The following is a 17,884-nucleotide window of genomic DNA, read 5'->3' as shown; positions in this document are numbered from 1 at the left end:
CTTTGCAGAAGCAAGTCATGTAAGAGCCAGCACATTTAGGTACAGATAATTTCTATAACAAACCATTTGGCTGGTCCTCATCTGTCAAGTGTCAAACAAGTAATGGGGAAGGACTCATTAAATTGCTTTATCCAAGTTTGCTGGGAAAATGTGCACACACATTGAATATAAAATATCACAATATGTTGCCTCAAAGTGTTGCAAATGTTACTGTTTTCATATCCTACCTCTTCTCAGGAGTGTTTTACCTTTCAGGTTAGTGTTGGCTTGGGGCTTGCACCAATGAGTTTCCTTGGTAAAACAGTTAATTCCAGGAAGTATATTTCTCTGCACATAAAAATTGGACAAAAGTCATTATGCCACTGCCTTGCATCTAAACACACAAATTTATTCAAACCGAATAAGATAGTCAAGTTACAAGGTACAGTAACCAGGGGACATTTTAACCAAACATATTTTACTGCATCACCAGGTAAAGCAACAAAATGCAAATCTTGGGAGAGGTTAAAAAAGGTAGTTGAAGTACTTTATTTAGGTGCTGTAACAAATAGATACTAGACCAACTGACTTTGGGCTCTAGTTATTTTTTGTGGTCCAGATATTGATGAGTCACTTATTAACATCTTGACAATTAGTTGTTCACCACTGTTGACCCTCAGGTGGATTCTGAGAACCAAGAAAGGTTAAAAAAGCTAACTCACAACATAATCATCTATGACCAGGTTACAAAGCGCCTGGACACAGGAGGAGGGGTGGATGTCGTATACTTAGACTTCAGGAAGGCCTTCGATACGGTATCCCACCCCATACTGGTGAACAAGTTAAGAGGCTGTGACGTGGATGACTGCACAGTCCGGTGGGTGGCGAATTGGCTAGAGGGTCGCACCCAAAGAGTCGTGGTAGATGGGTCGGTCTCGACCTGGAAAGGTGTGGGCAGTGGGGTCCCGCAGGGCTCGGTCCTTGGACCGATACTCTTTAATGTCTTCATCAGCGGCTTGGACAAGGGAGTCAAATGTACTCTGTCCAAGTTTGCAGATGACACAAAGCTATGGGGAGAAGTGGACACGCCGGAGGGCAGGGAACAGCTGCAGGCAGACCTGGATAGGTTGGACAAGTGGGCAGAAAACAACAGGATGCAGTTCAACAAGGAGAAATGCAAAGTGCTGTATCTAAGGAGGAAAAATGTCCAGCACACCTACAGCCTAGGAAATGACCTGCTGGGTGGCACAGAGGTGGAAAGGGATCTTGGAGTCCTAGTGGACTCCAAGATGAACATGAGTCGGCAGTGTGACGAAGCCATCAGAAAAGCCAATGGCACTTTATCGTGCATCAGCAGATGCATGACGAATAGGTCGAGGGAGGTGATACTTCCCCTCTATAGGGCGCTGGTCAGACCGCAGTTGGAGTAGTGCGTGCAATTCTGGGCGCCGCACTTCAAGAAGGATGCGGATAACCTGGAGAGGGTCCAGAGAAGGGCAACTCGTATGGTCAAGGGCCTGCAGACCAAGCCCTACGAGGAGAGACTAGAGAAACTGGACCTTTTCAGCCTCCGCAAGAGAAGGTTGAGAGGCGACCTTGTGGCTGCCTATAAGTTCATCACGGGGGCACAGAAGGGAATTGGTGAGTATTTATTCACCAAGGTGCCCCCGGGGGTTACAAGAAACAATGGCCACAAGCTAGCAGAGAGCGGATTTAGACTGGACATTAGGAAGAACTTCTTCACAGTTCGAGTGGCCAGGGTCTGGAACGGGCTCCCAAGGGAGGTGGTGCTCTCCCCTACCCTGGGGGTCTTCAAGAGGAGGTTAGATGAGTATCTAGCTGGGGTCATCTAGACCCAGCACTCTTTCCTGCTATGCAGGGGGTCGGACTCGATGATCTATTGAGGTCCCTTCCGACCCTAACATCTATGAATCTATAAGAATATTTAAACTTTTAATTGAAAAATTAATAACAAAAAATATAACAACAGTACAGACAAGGCATATCAAGCAAACAATTAAAATTTACGTATGTACATTTATGTAAAGGCATAACAATCTGATTACGGTTGTTGCCGTGTTGATCTAAGGATATAGGCAGACAAGGTTCTTTGTGCAGATGTGATATCTTTTATTAGACCAACCAAATAGTTGGAAAAATGGTTCTTTGCCAAGCTTTTGGGCACAAATACTATGTACTGTAGCATTTTCATCTTAAAATTGCCAAGTCATAACATCTTAGAAAAGCCTCTGCCTGGTTGGCCAGTCTATTACAGAAAGGACCTGCATACCTAGGTTCCAAATAGCACATTGCTAAATAGCTCTAACCAGGTATCCTTGCAAGTGGGCAATTCAACAAGAACTGTGGTTCAAGACTGAAGAGCAAAAATCCCAAAGTGGACCTGGTTTTTAAATACTATGACTTGGCTAAAGTATTAAAAAAAAAAAAAGCTTACTAAATAGGGCAAAAAGATAAAAAAGTATTCCCAATAGGTGGTACTGTAATTAATATTAATCTATCTATTCTTATTCCCTATATACGATTTACCTTCTCTAAAATTAGCCTCAACTATCACCAAACCACTAAATGTACGAGGCAACCTTTACTCTGATTTTTTCAATCGATCTTTCTTGAGTTTTCTAAAGTGGTTCACACCTTATGAAATTCTCCTGCCTGAGCATTTCCTTTGCCCATTCATTTCTTAGCCAAACTACAATCAAGCAAATACAAGTAACTCTATAACTAGAAAACGATGTTGCCAAGTGAAGTGGGTCAGCTGTAATACGGTGTAACAAAGCACAGTTGATTCGCTTCACTGGACAAAACATGTCACCCCTTGTTTCACTTTTGACATTGCAGGATGAGGAGCAATGCAATCTTTCTGCTTTCCCACTATGGAGAATCATGCTGGGATTCCCTGGGGTGCTGCTCTGCAAACAAGCAAGGAAGGCAGGTGTTCCAGGGACTTGGGGGGCCTTCAGGCCCCCTGAGCACCTGCCAAGGATGGCTGGAGAATGAGAGCATCTCAGGCTGCTCTGCTCTCCTGACACAGAGCTAATTGATGTTCTCTGCAATAAAGTGGAAGCGTCTATTACTACCTTTATCGCACCACTAATTTTCCATTCCTGTGGAACAACAAAAAATAGCAACATGTGTTTGCTTCCATTTTGCAGCCATAAAAAAAAAAGATGGCAGCACAAATGAGTTGTCAGAAAATGTCTGTTTCCATCCTATACAATCCTATCCCTGAACTACTTAAGGCCTACAATAATAGGCCTTAATAATCTTAGTAAATTAGGCTTGGAAGGGACCTCAGGAGGTCATCTAGATTCTAGTCCAACCCCCTGCTCAAAGCAGGACCAGCCCAAAGTATATCATCCCAGCCAGGCCTTTGTCTAGCTGGGTCTTAAAAACCTTCAAAGGATGGAGATGCCACAACCTTTCTGGGTAACTTGTTCCAGTGCTTTACTACCCTTCTAATGACAAAGCTTTTTCTAATATCTAACCTCAGCTTCCCTTGCTGCAACTTGAAACCATTGCTCCTTGTTCTGTCATCTGCCACCACTGAGAACAGCCCAGGTCCATCCTCTTTGGAACCACCTTTCAGGTAGTTGAAGGCTGCTATTAAATCCCGCCCCCCTCAGTCTCCTCTTCTCCAGACTAAATAACGCAGTTCCCTCAGCCTCTCCTCACTAGTCATGTCCCCAGACTTCTACTTTCATTGCCTTCTGCTGGATTCTCCAGTTGGTCCACAACCTTTCTGTAGTGGGGGGCCAAAAACAACACAGGACTCCAAGATGTGGTCTCACCAGTGCTGAATAGAGGGGAATAATTGCTTCCCTCAATCTGCTGGCAATGCTCTTACTAATGCAGCCCAGGATGCCGTCGGCTTCCTTGGGAACAAGGGCACACTGCTGGCTCATATTCAGCTTCTTGTCCACTATAACCCCTAGGTCATGTTCTGGGGAGCTGCTGCCTAGCCAGGGAATCCTCAGCCTGTACCAATGTATGGGACTGTTCCGTTCTAAGTGCAGGACTTGGCAGTTTTGCTTACTGAACCTCATGAGATTTCTTTAGGTCCTGTCCTCCAATTTGTCAAGGTTTTTTCTGAATCCTAGCCCTTCCCTCCAGCATATATCTATTATTCCCCACAGCTTGGTGACATCTGCAAGCTGAGGGTGCACTCCATCCCATCTTCCAGGTTGTTGATGAAGATACTGAACAAAACCAGACCCAGAGCTGACCCCTGGGTCACTCCACTTGATACTGGCTGTCTACTAGACATTAAGCCATCAATTACTGCTCTTTCAGCCCAACGGTCCAACCAGTTTTCTATCCTTTTTACAATCTAGTTCTCTAACCCATACTTCCTTATAGCTTGCTTGTGAAACCGTTGTGGAAGACCGTATCAATAGCCTTGCTAAAGTCAATCTACCCCATCAACTATATTATGCAAATTAAAGGCTCTCTTCAGCTCAAGTGGAAAAGCATTTTGAAAGGCTCTCATGTACAGTAATGAGGATTCATGATAAGGAAATTCAGTATTTAATAGATGGAGTTTGTTAAATAGCATGGTCTATTCCATATCCAGGTGTCGTGACAACTCCTTACTAGTGCTGAGAGTTAGGGCACCTGGTATGGATGCACAACAAAGCAGCAGGTGGCCAGGGAAACGGTCCCTTTATATTACAGATTTTGTTCTTTGCGTCTCTTCATTAGCATGTATGCTGCACCAGGAATCTGGATTTGACCAAGCTCTTTACAATGCCATATATAATAGGCAACCTCTCAGACCAATTGCAGGACATCCAAAATTCCTTACTTAGTTTTACACTTTTGTTTCTGAATGCAGGGCTGCTGCTGCCACAGTAAAAGGCTACTGTCACTGAACAACTTCCAGCTAGCTATGGAAACTGTTTCCTTTCCCTCCGATCGTTTAAGAATTTGGCTTATCTATTTAAGGCCTTGACTACAGTATTCCTTAATAGGTAACGAAGAACATAATAATTGAGACTTACAGTTATTCCAGCTGGAGCAAGAGACTGTGCTGCCTTTTGGGAAATCAGAGCCTTCCAACTGCGGTGTGGAGAGCAAGGCAGGGTGCGGGACAGTGGTTTTGTGTTATCAGGCTCAAAAAAGGATACGTGTTGAATACAAATAAGAAAGGTATGTTATCAGTATCCACAGATAAGCACGCTAAGACTAATGCTGACAAATAAGCTCCTCCTCTTTTGTCTTCAAGAGGAGGCTGGACAGATATTTGGCTGGGGCAATATGGCCCTGGCACCTGTTCCTGCCTGGGGCAGGAGGTCAGACCTGATGATCTGTTTAGGTCCCTTCCAACCCTAAGCACTATGAAACAAGTGTAACATAACCGTGATTTCCTTCAGGAGCAACTGGTCATTACTGACTAGCAGCAGCTGTAACACGATGAAAGAGCGGGCATATTTATTGTGGGTTGCAAAACATGATCTTGCATTTTACCAATATGCACATCATTATTTTTGGTTGTCAGGATCTGGTATCATTTGTAGCTGATTATCTCATAACACTTTTTCAACTCATTGACAATAATATGTTAATTGCACTGTATTGTTGCCAGATATTGCAATAGATAAGATTTTTTTTTTTTAGTGGCATCCTTTATTGGACCTACTACCAGCTTTTGAATGCAAGACACCTTCATCAGGACCTGATGAAGAATGACAAAGCATGTCTTGCATTCAGAAGTTTGTCGAACTCTATCCCAACTATGCCGTTGGTCCAATAAAAGAATTCACCCTAAGAAGTCCTTGCCTCTTGCATAATCCCTGGCCCATCATAGCTACAACATCACTCTAATACTACCATATACTGCAAATAAATTAAAATTGTGTTGTCAAATACAGTGGAAATGTAAAGCACCAATTTCTCTAATCTATTTTATAGGCAACCAGTGGGATAATTAATGGGATGTCAGACAAAGAAAGAAGAATGTGATTGTTTAAACACTCTGAAGGAGCAAAACAAGTTTCAGTAATTCAGTGATCTATGCAGCAGAGCTGCTACTGTTGGCAATAAGCATGCTGGCCTGCAGGTGAGAATTATGCAGGAGGAAAGGTACGCGGGGGTGGGGGAAATGATGATGATGGCTCAAGGTTTGGGTGCCAGAACCCTGTGCTCTGAAATGGACACCTAAAAAGAGAGTTTCTCTTGGCCATATTGAATTCATACCTTTAAGTAATAGGAGAGGTGTTTGGGTGAGAAATTTTCTTGGGCATAAAATAAACAAAAAACAAAACCCAGTTTACCACAGATACTTGTATATACTCATCATGGTTCACTTCCTGCAATTATAAGCAACTAGATTTTACATATTGATGCCATCTTAATACATTTAGTTACAGAATAATTTTTTGAACCAGTACTTTGTACAGTAGCAGATGCATGGAAGTCTGTAGTCCTATTATTTACAAATTTGAAACAAAGTCATTTTATGATTAAGAAATACCAACTGTTGTTGAGTTAGTAGGTATCAGTTTTTACTTTGACATGTCAGGTACACAGACTGAGGTGGACACAGGGTTATATTACAAAACAGAAGGGAGTGCAAAAAGGAAAGACCAGTAACAAAGTGGAGACTGACTGGAATGACATCTTCCACAACACTACTGGGGGACAGTTTTATGAAATTTAGCACCAAGTTGGTAATTAGTCTATAAATATCAGGTGCATAACTAAAGTTTTGATTTCAAATATTAATTTCAGTTTATGAAGTTATTTCATATCCTGTTAATTAGATTTTAAAATGATGGTGCAGTAAACAAGCACCTGAAGTCATGGACTGAATCAAACAGTATTTAACAAAACAGCTATAATTTAATATAGAAGTCAGTTAAATTGCAAGATTTGTAGTTTTAATGCTATTGGTGGAACTGGCAAAATTAACAGACATTATGACAAGTTTCTCCAAGAAGCTAAAACAGGGTGCTCAGAACAAGGGAATGTATAAAATAATAAAAAGTGAAGCAGTCCACTCGGTTCTGAAGTAAGACCAACCTTGTTACTAAACCATTCTTACAGTTACAAGATACTCATTTGCACTTTATTCCTCTTAGGAAGTCTAATACATTTTTCATTGTTCCAAAACTTGATGTAGCAGAACTCAAATTTTGGTCATTATGCTTTCATAGCACTCATGTTAACATAAAATTTGCAATAACTGGATAACACTTCCACCAAATAGGCAACAATAATTGTTCGTTAAGGAAAGTGGTTTCATTATGAAAAGGAAATCACAATCCTATTAAATAGACATATAAACATGTGCAACCACCAACATAAATGTAAAAAAAGGATATTCACATGGGGAGGGCATGGCACAAGAAAATTTTAATTTAAAGAGGGCTATCTTAGTATCAATAATATGCATAGTGAAGATCAGAATTCCATCCTTCAAACCTTCCTATTTGCAAGTAAATATTCCCTGCCCTCCCAGATTTATCACAATTAATTTGAAGATGGATGCTGTCAGTAAGAGACCATCTAGTAGTGCAGCATATTGGATTACCAGCTACTTTTCACTTACCTGCCAAACAAACACACACATTGATTGCAACATCCAATACCACCGGGTGTGCTGATACTGGAGGGTGAACATTTATTATCTGCGGCCAATTCAAAAACTAAACATGTTCAGCACCAGGGACTTAGCACAGAAAATGATTTCATGGTCCATTATAATCTACCTCAAGGGTGGCCAGCCTGGAGCATGTGTACCACAAGTGGCATAGGCAACCACTGTGTGGGGCACACAGAAGACTGTGAGGGGGCAGGCAGCACAGTAACAGATGGGGGCAGGAAGCAGAAAGTGTACTAGATCAGGGAAGAGGAAGGGGATTGGAGTGGTACTTGGAGAGGGTGCGTGGGTAATCTGTGGCATGTCTGCCAAAAAAGTTGCCCCCCACCACTGATCTAGCTGATACTTGCTAAATTTCTGCACTTCACTGGTGATACTGATCCTCCTGAATGACTTTGTTCCTCCATTGTCAAGTTTTCACTGCTTCTCTTTTTTCTGTTGGCTACCTGATACTTTATCTTACATCCTGTTTCTGTCTACGCATGGAGTTTTACACAAGCTTCTGTTCCATCTGCTACTTAGCTCTGCTGTTTGCTTCTCTCCCAGAGACCTGAGCAAGGGTACTGTGATATCTGAAAGCCTGTCTTATGTCTATCCCAACCATGCAGTTGGTCCAATAAAAGATATCATCCACACAAACCATTGCCTCTAAACATTTTAATATATTTATCAAAACTATTCCTGTATCTCACTGAACTCCTTCTCTCTCAAGTGTACAAAATATACAGAGTAAAAAAAAATCTTTATTGCCTATGCTGTAGTTTGCATTAGCTATAACATTAAATGCACAGACTGAAAGGGTCCCTAAATATGTTGGCATGATTGAATTGTTTTACTTTTAAAACCATCTCGACCCATTGCAGAAGATGGCTGCACACATTCACCAAAAAAAACTCATTCAAAAAAAAAAAAAAAAAAATCTGAGAGATTTTTCTGCAGAACAGTTTGGTACATAAACATTTGTTAATGAACAAGACAGCTCATTTAAAACATTCAATCCACTAGCCCTAAGAAAGAAAACCCTTTTATATGCCATTAGCTGTAAACTTACTTTCAGTTACATGGTAGACATAACAAAGAATGAAGTTTCTTCCTCATGTATTCAATCTGAGCCTGACAGAGCTCTTGTTAGGTACCTATACCTACAGAGTTACTTTTTATACAGAAGCTGCTTGACAGACCTAGGACTTGCAAGTACTATTACAAGAAATGAGGCTGGGGCATATTCACACAAATTTGAAGGACACAGTATAAAGGAGTTAACTAATTTTAACATTAACTTTAATCATTTCCCTTTAGGTGCAGTTGTCAAGGTAAGCAAAGCACATTAACAGTTCCAGGGAGATTCAGAACATTGCCAATATGTTCATTCTTTCCAAATATACTATTTTACTGTTATGCCGAGTGGTTGACGATGACAGCAGGCTTCCAAGTAGGTTAGACTTGTCTTTTCCCCCAATCCAATTAGGGAAAATTGATTTTTATATCCAATAACCTGAAAGCAACTAGCTGCATAATAACTTGTATTAGTTAGCTACTAAATTCTATTCACTGAAACGTTATGCACCGTGTTGGAAGAATAAAATATGCATTATAGAGAAGTATAGTTTTAAGAGTCAACTCCTGCTTCTTAAATCCCAGTATTTACACTGCTACACATAATTCAAGAAGTTCACTGCTGCTTTAAATTGTAAAGTAACCACTGCAGGGCAGGAAGAAAATGTCATTTATAAACATGAATTTTCAGGAAGTATGTGTAGGCAGTGTGCTTTTGCATATGTGAGCAAATGTGCACATGTACATGCATGATTGGAATGCAGTTTGATACCTTCTGTTTTTTAGAAACTGGAAATAACAATTCTATGAGATTTGAGGTCATTCTCAACTATGAAATTAAACAAGGAAAAAAGAACCATGCACAAAACACACACCTTATGTTGTCCATCATGATGATGTGATTTTTGATGTAGTGGTCTACAGATCTGAACCATGGCCTGTATTTCCAACAGGTAGATTGCACAGATGTAAAATATTCTCTCCAGTTAAAGATACCTAAATAATCAAATGTATTATGTGTGGTCATATCTACCACAGGAAAATAAAGCTTCTCTCCAAATGCCTCATGTTGAGGATGTACAATATTTACATCATGCTTTGGTTTCAAAAACTTTTTGAAGAGATTTTATTTTAATTGTAGACTTAGGAACTGAACTAGAGATAGGCAGACAAAGGATGTTCTGTGGCAGCCAAATGAGGGATATGCAGACACCTCCTGCATAGCTTTTGAAACGTGTATGCCCATGATGTTACAGAAGTGCATTTATTTGATGTTTCAAAATGATTGTTCTATATGCATCTACAGACATTTATATGCACATGTATCATGTACACATAATTAGTTCATTAATATTGGCATTTCAGTGTAAAGCCATTTAGAGTTATTTTGATCATAACTTAATTTTCTATGTTAGACATTACAGATATAAACCCCATCCCAAAGAATGAAGCCTGTCAGTAAAGGTGCTATCGCAGGTCGCATCTGATCTGTACCCCCTCCACTAAACAATGTAGATGCCAAATGGCAATGTGACAAAAATAAGCTTGTTTCATCTCCAAAATTGAAGAATCAGACAATTACTAAAATAAACATTTTTTTCGGTCTTATTTTGATGGTCACAGTGTGACAGGGTATGTCGAAAGGTGTTAAATCCACAGATAGAGGAAATCTCACTCAGAACAGGCACAGTCCAGTTCAATTGAGCAGATGCTCAAATTAAGGCAGTGTCCCTCACAGAAGAACACATCGGAAAAAGCTGCTTTTCTTTTGTTGGTCTGGAGTGATTTTGACTCCCTGGTTGCTGCCTTGTGGGCTATTGCCTTCCTAAAGATGCAAAGAATTTAAAAAGGTTATTTATTTATACTTAACAGCATCTAGTGTGATTAATGATTACCTTCCATCTCAGCTTTTCAGAACTAGGGGTTTGATTCAAAAGCCTACTGAATTCACGGTAATTTTTCCAATGACTTCAACAGACCTTGGGTCGGCCAATGTATTACACAATAAAAATACTTTCTGCTAAATTTGGCTCAAACAAACATGGACTGTGCATATTCTCTTTACTCCTAAAACAGTGGTTCTCAGTGGGCATGCCACCAGCCCTCATCAGAGGTGCTGTGATGTAGGTGCTGCTGTGATAGTGGCAGTGGCCAGTCAAAAAAACTGCTCTTTGCACACTCCTGCTTCACGAGGGCTGTGATCACCCTAAAGCAGGCAGGAGCTGGCTTGGCTGTAGCCCTTTCCAATCCAGCCCCCCCAACTCCACCTGGAAACAAGCACACAGGATGGTTTCACCTGCACGCTTATTTCCAGGAGGCGCACAGGAGGGGTCAGACCAGCATAAGCTGCACAGCATGAGACAGCTCCTGTTCAGCCTTAAACTGAACACAGTCTTCATCCAGCAAGAGTGTGTACAGGGCAGTTTGACCTGGCCATGGCAGGAGCGCACACGTTGCCAAAGTCCTTCTGAGGTTGTCTGTGCAGCAAGCACAGGGCAATATTTTTCAGGGGCAGCAGAACCAGGTTGTGAAATGCTAAGTTAAGCTGAAGTAGCACCAACAGTGGTTCTTAACATGGGATGGTGCCATGTTCAAAAGAGAGGTGCAGTGACTCTAAAAAGTTGAGAACCAGTGTCCTAAAGGGTCTCAAAAACTACTGAGGTGAGACTCCTGCATGTCTTGTTAAAAATCAAATGTTCCAATTATATCTGATAGATGATGGTGGCTACCAAACTACGCACTGAGGAGTCAGCTTAATGAAAGTAACCAGGTGTGTTTTAGTTTCATAAATAAAAGAACAAAATCCATAAGGTCTCGTCTGCTATATGAGGGCAGATCTTAGCCATGCACAGTGTGAACTAATTTGATAATAATAGCTGGTCCCAGGATTAAGGTTGAATAGATGGTGTTCTGGAGGATACTGGGCATGTAACACCAGCTGCTGGGCCTCCCTTCTTTCTAATATCTATGATTCAGTGATTCTGAGTGTAAGAATGAGGATCATTACTGGACTGTGTCTCACCACATTTTCAGTCAAGCAAATGTTAGAGGTCACTTTAGAGAACCTCTAAACCCAGGCACAACTCATTCCTGGGGTTTAAAACCATCATTGTGTGTTCAGATTTCATCCTGAACTGGTTGCAAGGTAAGGTACAGTTTCTACTATCTCCACTGTGTTGCAATTGAAAAAAAACCTGCCAAAAATAGATGCTGTAGTCAAAACAGATACTGTAGTTGGTGCTTCCTTTTAAATGACTTATATGTACTATTAGTTACTCACCAATTTCTTGTCCATTTTTGCTTTGATATCTCTTGCAAGAGTGAAAAAAGCCTACAAGTAAAGTATACAGAAATGTTTTTGTTAGACACCTAAGTGTTAAGTATTTTGTTTAACAAAAGCTTTTTCATAGAACTACAGCTGGAAGTCAGCTTTTACAGCAGGGTAATACTTCTGTAAGATGTCACGTAGTGCCTTTAACAACAGGTTAAAATCTGGCACTTTAAAACGGAATTAAATGTTCAGATATTTTTCACATAAAGCAGATTTTAACTAGGAAAGGTGCGTGGGGTGATTCTTGTCGATCCAGACTTAGACAACAAAACACTGCTTTGATGCACAAAGCACTGCAGTTCACTTGAGGATGACTTGGTGTCAGTATAATACAGGATACCTGCTATGTAGAAAGATACTAATGTACGCCACCATCTCAAGACGCTTCCCAAGTGAAACTTTCATTGGCCCAAAAAACTGCAGCAAAATACCACCTAAAACATCCTTGCCATATTTAAATGGTAAGGTGACAGATTTAATTCCCTAGGGCAGCAGAGAGTGGCCTCAGCCAAGCAAGCCATTTATCAGGACAGAAACTGTCGTCTTTGATACAACGTTCTTACTGATAAAGTCAGCCATAACAGTAAGAATCATATCATTTTAACTAGCACTTAAAATAACATACTATTTTAGAATGTTCTACCGTCGTCAGGTCTTCCCATCCATGGCCTCAATCCCCCAAACCACTTTCCCTTATCACCCCATCTCATGCTGTAGAGCTATAGCAGGATTTTATTGCACACTTCACAAGCTAGGTGTTGCAGAGAGGCAAAGGGGAGGGAGCAGAACCATTTTGCTCTGCCATAACCCTGATTTGTTTTCTATCCCACTTACCTGCTTCCTCCAAGTGTTCTTCCCTAGGAAATTTTCCCCAAGTATTAATAGAAACATGCACTCACTCTCACATATCTGGCTTATTTTGTACCAATTCTGCCTCCTGGCTTTATGATTCGTTTCAATCCAAACACTACACATTTTAAGTAAAGCCATTTAGCATGGTATGTTCTTTGAATACTACCTCCACAAGGTAGATTACATCAGTGAAAAAACCATCACCAGTAACTTCTGGATAGGACTTTGTGCGTAGTTAAAAGAATGGTGCTCATACTGCTCTCTCGGGCAAATCTAAACAGAATAGCTGCCTACAGAAAAAGAAAGTCTCAGTACTTACATTTTCTATATTAATATTTGCTTTTGCGCTGGTTTCCATGAACTTAATTCCAAAACTGGCAGCAAGCTAAACAAAAATAAAGATGTGCCATTAGTTAGCTAGATTTGGGCCACACCTAGTATTAGTTCTGCATTTAAAACAGAACCTACTGTAGCACTGAGCAGGAAAATGCGAAAGCAGAATTGCAGCTTTAAGCCGAACTTCTTATGCTGCTGAAAAACTACTGATGCTGTAATACTACTAATATATATATATATTTTTTTTTAAGTTCACGAAAAATTCTCCTTAAATAAAACTGATCTTCAACTACGTTACACTGATTTAACTTGCGATGTTTCTTAAAATATTAATAGCACTGTATTTAAGGTCACTTTTTAAATGCACATTTTTTTTTAATTGTAGACATTACAAACCTGACAGGATACCTAAATAAATGAAAAAGATTTAAGGCAGATTTCATGTTTTTGCATAAGGAATGTGATTTAGAAAAACAAAACCTGTAAAAATAGGCACTAAGAGTGAGGGTTTTATTTTTTCTAATTGGTGCGATTAATTGCCTGATATTGCAGATTGTTTTGACAGAGTAAGTGCCAACTCTGTGTCCCTTTTGGCAAGCAAGAGAAATACCAAGCGGGAGTCTTTTCCACCTGTGCGTACCATGGTACCCCTTTTGGTTGCACGGCAGCAAAGTGGGAAATCTTCAAGCCTCTCAATCTTTAGAATGTAGATTTTCTTCCTTTAACTAATCTTATAAGTGTTTAGATTGCAAAAACATTTGCTAACATGCCTGGAAAATAGAACTTCGTTATACAGGCTAGTATTTTCTCTATCGCATTTTCAACAATATGGGGGGCGGGGAGAGAAATCAGTTTTAAAGATGATGAATTTAGGTAGTAGGAGGCTTTGTTGTATGTTATTTTACAGTGCTGTACTTAAAAGAGTAAATGAAATAAGTTATTTATACTAAAACAAGAATTGTTTTAGCCTTCCTATAACAACACACACTTGCTACAGTTCCCCCCCAAATCACACACTGCTGTTGTAATTCAGTGGTAGAATCCTTGTCTGCCACACAGGAGTCCAGTGTTCAATTCCCAGATGTGCATATAACTACAGCCATCGAGGAATGGAACATGTGGAATTGGTCTGGCCTTTGGGTTCTGTCTCAATGGTCTAGAGGGGGAAATGGAAGGTCTAGGCAGCCTCCATTCCTCCATACGGCTACCTAGGCATACATGTTGAAGGTCCTGGTGACCTGTCATGCATACACCATGATCCAGAAGGATTGTCTGCTAGTGAATCACACATCAATCTTGCAAATGTTAGCTCTAGAAATAAAAATGAATAAAAGAAAGACCACTGTTGTTTTCACTGAAACAGTTTTAGGTGTATGCTTGTTGATTTAATTCCATTTTTGTGTGAATACTATTTATAATTGAAATCTCTGTGGATGAGAGCATCTGTTTAAGCATGGCTCCTAATGCACAGTTTCTCTAACAGTCCGTAAGGGAGCAGCCAGATAGAATCAGCCTGGAACTACTCCTTCCTCCTGGAATACTGTACTACTAACTTGAATCTGGAATTTCTCTTTGCAAAAATACACAAACGTAACAAGAGCAACATGCACTTTTTTTTTTGGAAAAGAGATGTTCCCCTAAAGAACGGAGCACAATTCTACTGCCATATGCAAGATGACCAAGCCAAAAGACCCAGCCCAGAGACTCAGATCAAATCTAAGCTGCACGCTGTGAAGCTAAAGGGCAACTGCATCCAGGGGTGCTGACAGATGTGGAAACTATGCTCCAACCCCGCCGTTTCCCCCCCCAAAAAACAAGCCAAAAACAAACAAATCCCAAAACCCAGTGCTTTACTGTTGTATAGATAAGGCACTTCAGTGGGGCTTTTTGGCGCTTTTATCCAAAGATGATTTAATGAGCTATTAGATAAAAGCGCCAAGAAGCCCCGCTGAAGCACCTGATCTACACAGATGTTGGGTGAGCCAGAGCAAACTTACATGATGCCTCTTCTGGGCATGTGCTGCACTCAGTGCAGGGGTGTGCCTAGCTGGAAATAAAGCACTGGTTTGGTTTTTTACATCTCATCTGTAAGCAGCCCAGAATTTTATTTTTCACAGATACAATTAAAAAGAAAAAAAAAAAGGTCTGTAGTTAAGAAACTCCCATGCTAAATCTGCATTCCTTTTTACTACCAAGTTGACCCCAAAACATTAAGAAGGCCGAGCTTCCGTAGCCAGCTGGGCTTGGAAAATGGTTACATGTCTAAGTAATTACAAGCTCAGCAGTGCTACACCCGAGATTCCAGGGTTGAGGGCAGATACGTTACAGGGTCTGCATCTAAAGTGAATTTTAGAGATTGAGAACAACAAAAGAGTCAGAGGCCAGCTCCAGGAAGCTCAGAAGCTCGCAGGATTCAGTGGTTGTACCCAAACACAAGATGGCCTCCACGCTAAGAGCAGGATGCAGGTAGACTGCAGTGCTTACCTTCTCTCCTTGCTCTCTGGAAACCTGTCTTTTGTCATTTGCATCACATTTGTTTCCAAGAATCATCTTTTCAACATCTGGGGATGCATGCTGTAATGGAAATTGGTTTAATACTAAGAATTATTTGTGTAAATCATTTGCTGGTTCTTACAAATACATTTACCCAACATATTAATACACATTATATCTTAAAAAAGAACATTATGTTCTGTACACAGTTAAGGATGGCAGGCCAGGACCACAGCCTAATCCAGTGATTCTCAAACAGCATGCTGCAGTACCCCAGAAAGCTGCAAGATCATTTACAGGAGATGTGAGTAGATAAGAGAAGGCTCAGGGTCCAGGCGTGAGGAAGGAAGCAAGCCGATAGAGCAGGCTCTCCCTGCCTGGCTGCTCCCCTGCCCCCATTGCCCAACCCCTCTACAAAGAGGGTAAACATTGTAATAAATTAAATTAATTTTTGAAATGGGGTGTCATTCAATTCACAGAAGTTATGAAGGGGTGGTGCCTTAAGTCTCAAAATGTTGAGACCCACCAGTGTACTCGCTCCTCTCCCCATTCTGAACCTGTCAAAGTTGGAATTATAAAATTCCCCCCTGCCACATCTGCTGCTCTGTTTTCTGCCTGTGGCCCCGTGTCCCTTGTTCAACGTGTTGCATACTGCACACAGAGGCTGCCCATGATGCAGATTGGCCACTCCCAAGTTAGAATATTGTTAATTAGAAACCTTTATCAGTTAAAATACCCAAGTAAGAGGAAAGGCCATGGTTTGTCCAGCTTGACCTCAGATATGAATAGAGTGAATTATTAGCAGTAAATTCCAGAAAGGGTTGCCAAGTTGGCATCAAAAATGAAAATTACATTCCTTCCCACTCTCCTTAAGATTCTCTCAGACCACAAGTAGACAACGAACGTAAAATGTGAACTCCAGCTATTTTTCCAAAGTCTGCATGGAAGCTATATTTTTTGTAGATACTAATAAAAACAAAAAAGGTACAAAGAAATTACCTCTTCGATATTCCGGACCCAATTCCGAATATTTTCAAATGATTTTTCATTGGTGATGTCATACACTAACATGATGCCCTATAGATTAAAGAAAACCTGACTAGTTAATTTTAACTAATGCTTATTTCAGCAAGGATGCTAAATAAACCCAGTACAGAAAGAACGTAACTCGTTATGTCAATGTTGAACGGAACAAAAACAAATGCACGCATTACTTCTAAAGCCAAGTTAACTTGCCAGAGACAGTGTCATGGAAAGAAAAATCCCCTACGTGCTAAACTAACCCATTTTGCTAGATATAATTAAAGTTATTTGCAGCTTGGGTTTTCTTTGGCAAGACATGTCCTTTATTCATCTCTCACTAACAAGCCTTTATACACGGATGTACGTAGCAAGTCTTATCGGCATTCTGACTGCGGGACTCCCGCGTCACCCGTCTCCTCGCGTCACCAACTGCACTACTAAGGGATGGAAGACCCGGCCAGAAGGGACATGTGGTCGAGCGCGGTTCAACGAGGACCGGTCACACAGGCTCCATGACAAGCCCTGGATGCTCACAAACAGTCCTAAGTTGTGGTCCAAGCCCGCACGGCCCTTACCATGGCTCCTCTGTAGTAGGCCGTGGTGATCGTTCGAAACCGCTCCTGGCCGGCAGTGTCCCTGAAACACACGTTAGCGCATGAGAACGGCGCACCCGTCTCCTGACCGGACAGCCGCCAGCAGCCTGCCCCCGGCTGCGCGGGCGCGCTCTCGCACAGCCCCTCCACCAGCCCGCTGCCGAGCCGCGCCCCCACGGACCGCGCAGCCAAGGGGGCCGCGGCGCCAGGCAGGTGGGCGCTCACCAGATCTGCAGCTTGATCCTCTTCCCCTCCAGCTCGATGGTCCTGATTTTGAAGTCGATGCCTGGGGGGGAGCCGCAGTGTAAGTACCTGCGCCGGCGCCGGGCCCTGCCTCTGCCTCTGCCCCGGCCCCGGCCCCGTTCCCTGCCCCTGCCCCGGCTCCGGCTCCCTACCCCCAGCTCCGGCCCCTCTCCCCGGGCCCTGCCCCGCGCTCGCGCTGACCGATGGTGGAGATGAAGGTGGCGTTGAACGCATCCTCGGAAAAGCGGAAGAGCGCGCACGTCTTGCCTACGCCCGAGTCCCCGATCAGCAGCAGCTTGAAGAGGTAATCGTAGGTCTTCGCCATGTTCCCCGGGTCCCGCCCCGCCCCCTCCGGAAGCG

General features: G+C 41.8%; 2 protein-coding genes across 10 annotated transcripts in view; one reads left to right on the top strand and one right to left on the bottom strand.

Annotated features, from left to right (window-relative positions):
• Positions 1-9,738, top strand: part of CIB3 (calcium and integrin binding family member 3) — a 21,720-nt gene extending 11,982 nt beyond the window's left edge. The window contains exon 6 of one of the 3 annotated variants that reach the window (XM_059719790.1): positions 5,908-9,738. In XM_059719790.1, the coding sequence (XP_059575773.1) occupies positions 5,908-5,923 (16 nt within the window). In that variant the 3' untranslated portion in view covers positions 5,924-9,738. Of the gene's footprint in view, positions 1-4,831 lie in introns of all 3 variants that reach the window. The other 2 variants (XM_059719791.1, XM_059719789.1) reach the window with 2 other exon arrangements.
• RAB8A (RAB8A, member RAS oncogene family) overlaps positions 1-17,884 on the bottom strand; it is a 20,625-nt gene extending 2,741 nt beyond the window's left edge. For 2 of the 7 annotated variants that reach the window (XM_019484743.2, XM_019484744.2), the window contains exons 1-8: positions 17,726-17,883; positions 17,507-17,567; positions 17,264-17,324; positions 16,665-16,742; positions 15,657-15,746; positions 13,156-13,221; positions 11,934-11,984; positions 228-327 (exon numbers count right to left, since the gene is read on the bottom strand). In XM_019484743.2, coding sequence (XP_019340288.1) covers positions 228-327; positions 11,934-11,984; positions 13,156-13,221; positions 15,657-15,746; positions 16,665-16,742; positions 17,264-17,324; positions 17,507-17,567; positions 17,726-17,849 — 631 coding nt within the window. In that variant the 5' untranslated portion in view covers positions 17,850-17,883. Of the gene's footprint in view, positions 1-227; positions 328-8,848; positions 9,650-9,898; positions 10,479-11,933; positions 11,985-13,155; positions 13,222-15,656; positions 15,747-16,664; positions 16,743-17,263; positions 17,325-17,506; positions 17,568-17,725 lie in introns of those variants that run through there. The other 5 variants (XM_019484745.2, XM_019484746.2, XM_014603472.2 and 2 more) reach the window with 4 other exon arrangements.

Source organism: Alligator mississippiensis, chromosome 16, assembly GCF_030867095.1.
Source record: "Alligator mississippiensis isolate rAllMis1 chromosome 16, rAllMis1, whole genome shotgun sequence".
Taxonomy (NCBI): Eukaryota; Metazoa; Chordata; order Crocodylia; family Alligatoridae; genus Alligator; species Alligator mississippiensis.
This window is presented reverse-complemented; position numbering and strand designations above follow the sequence as displayed.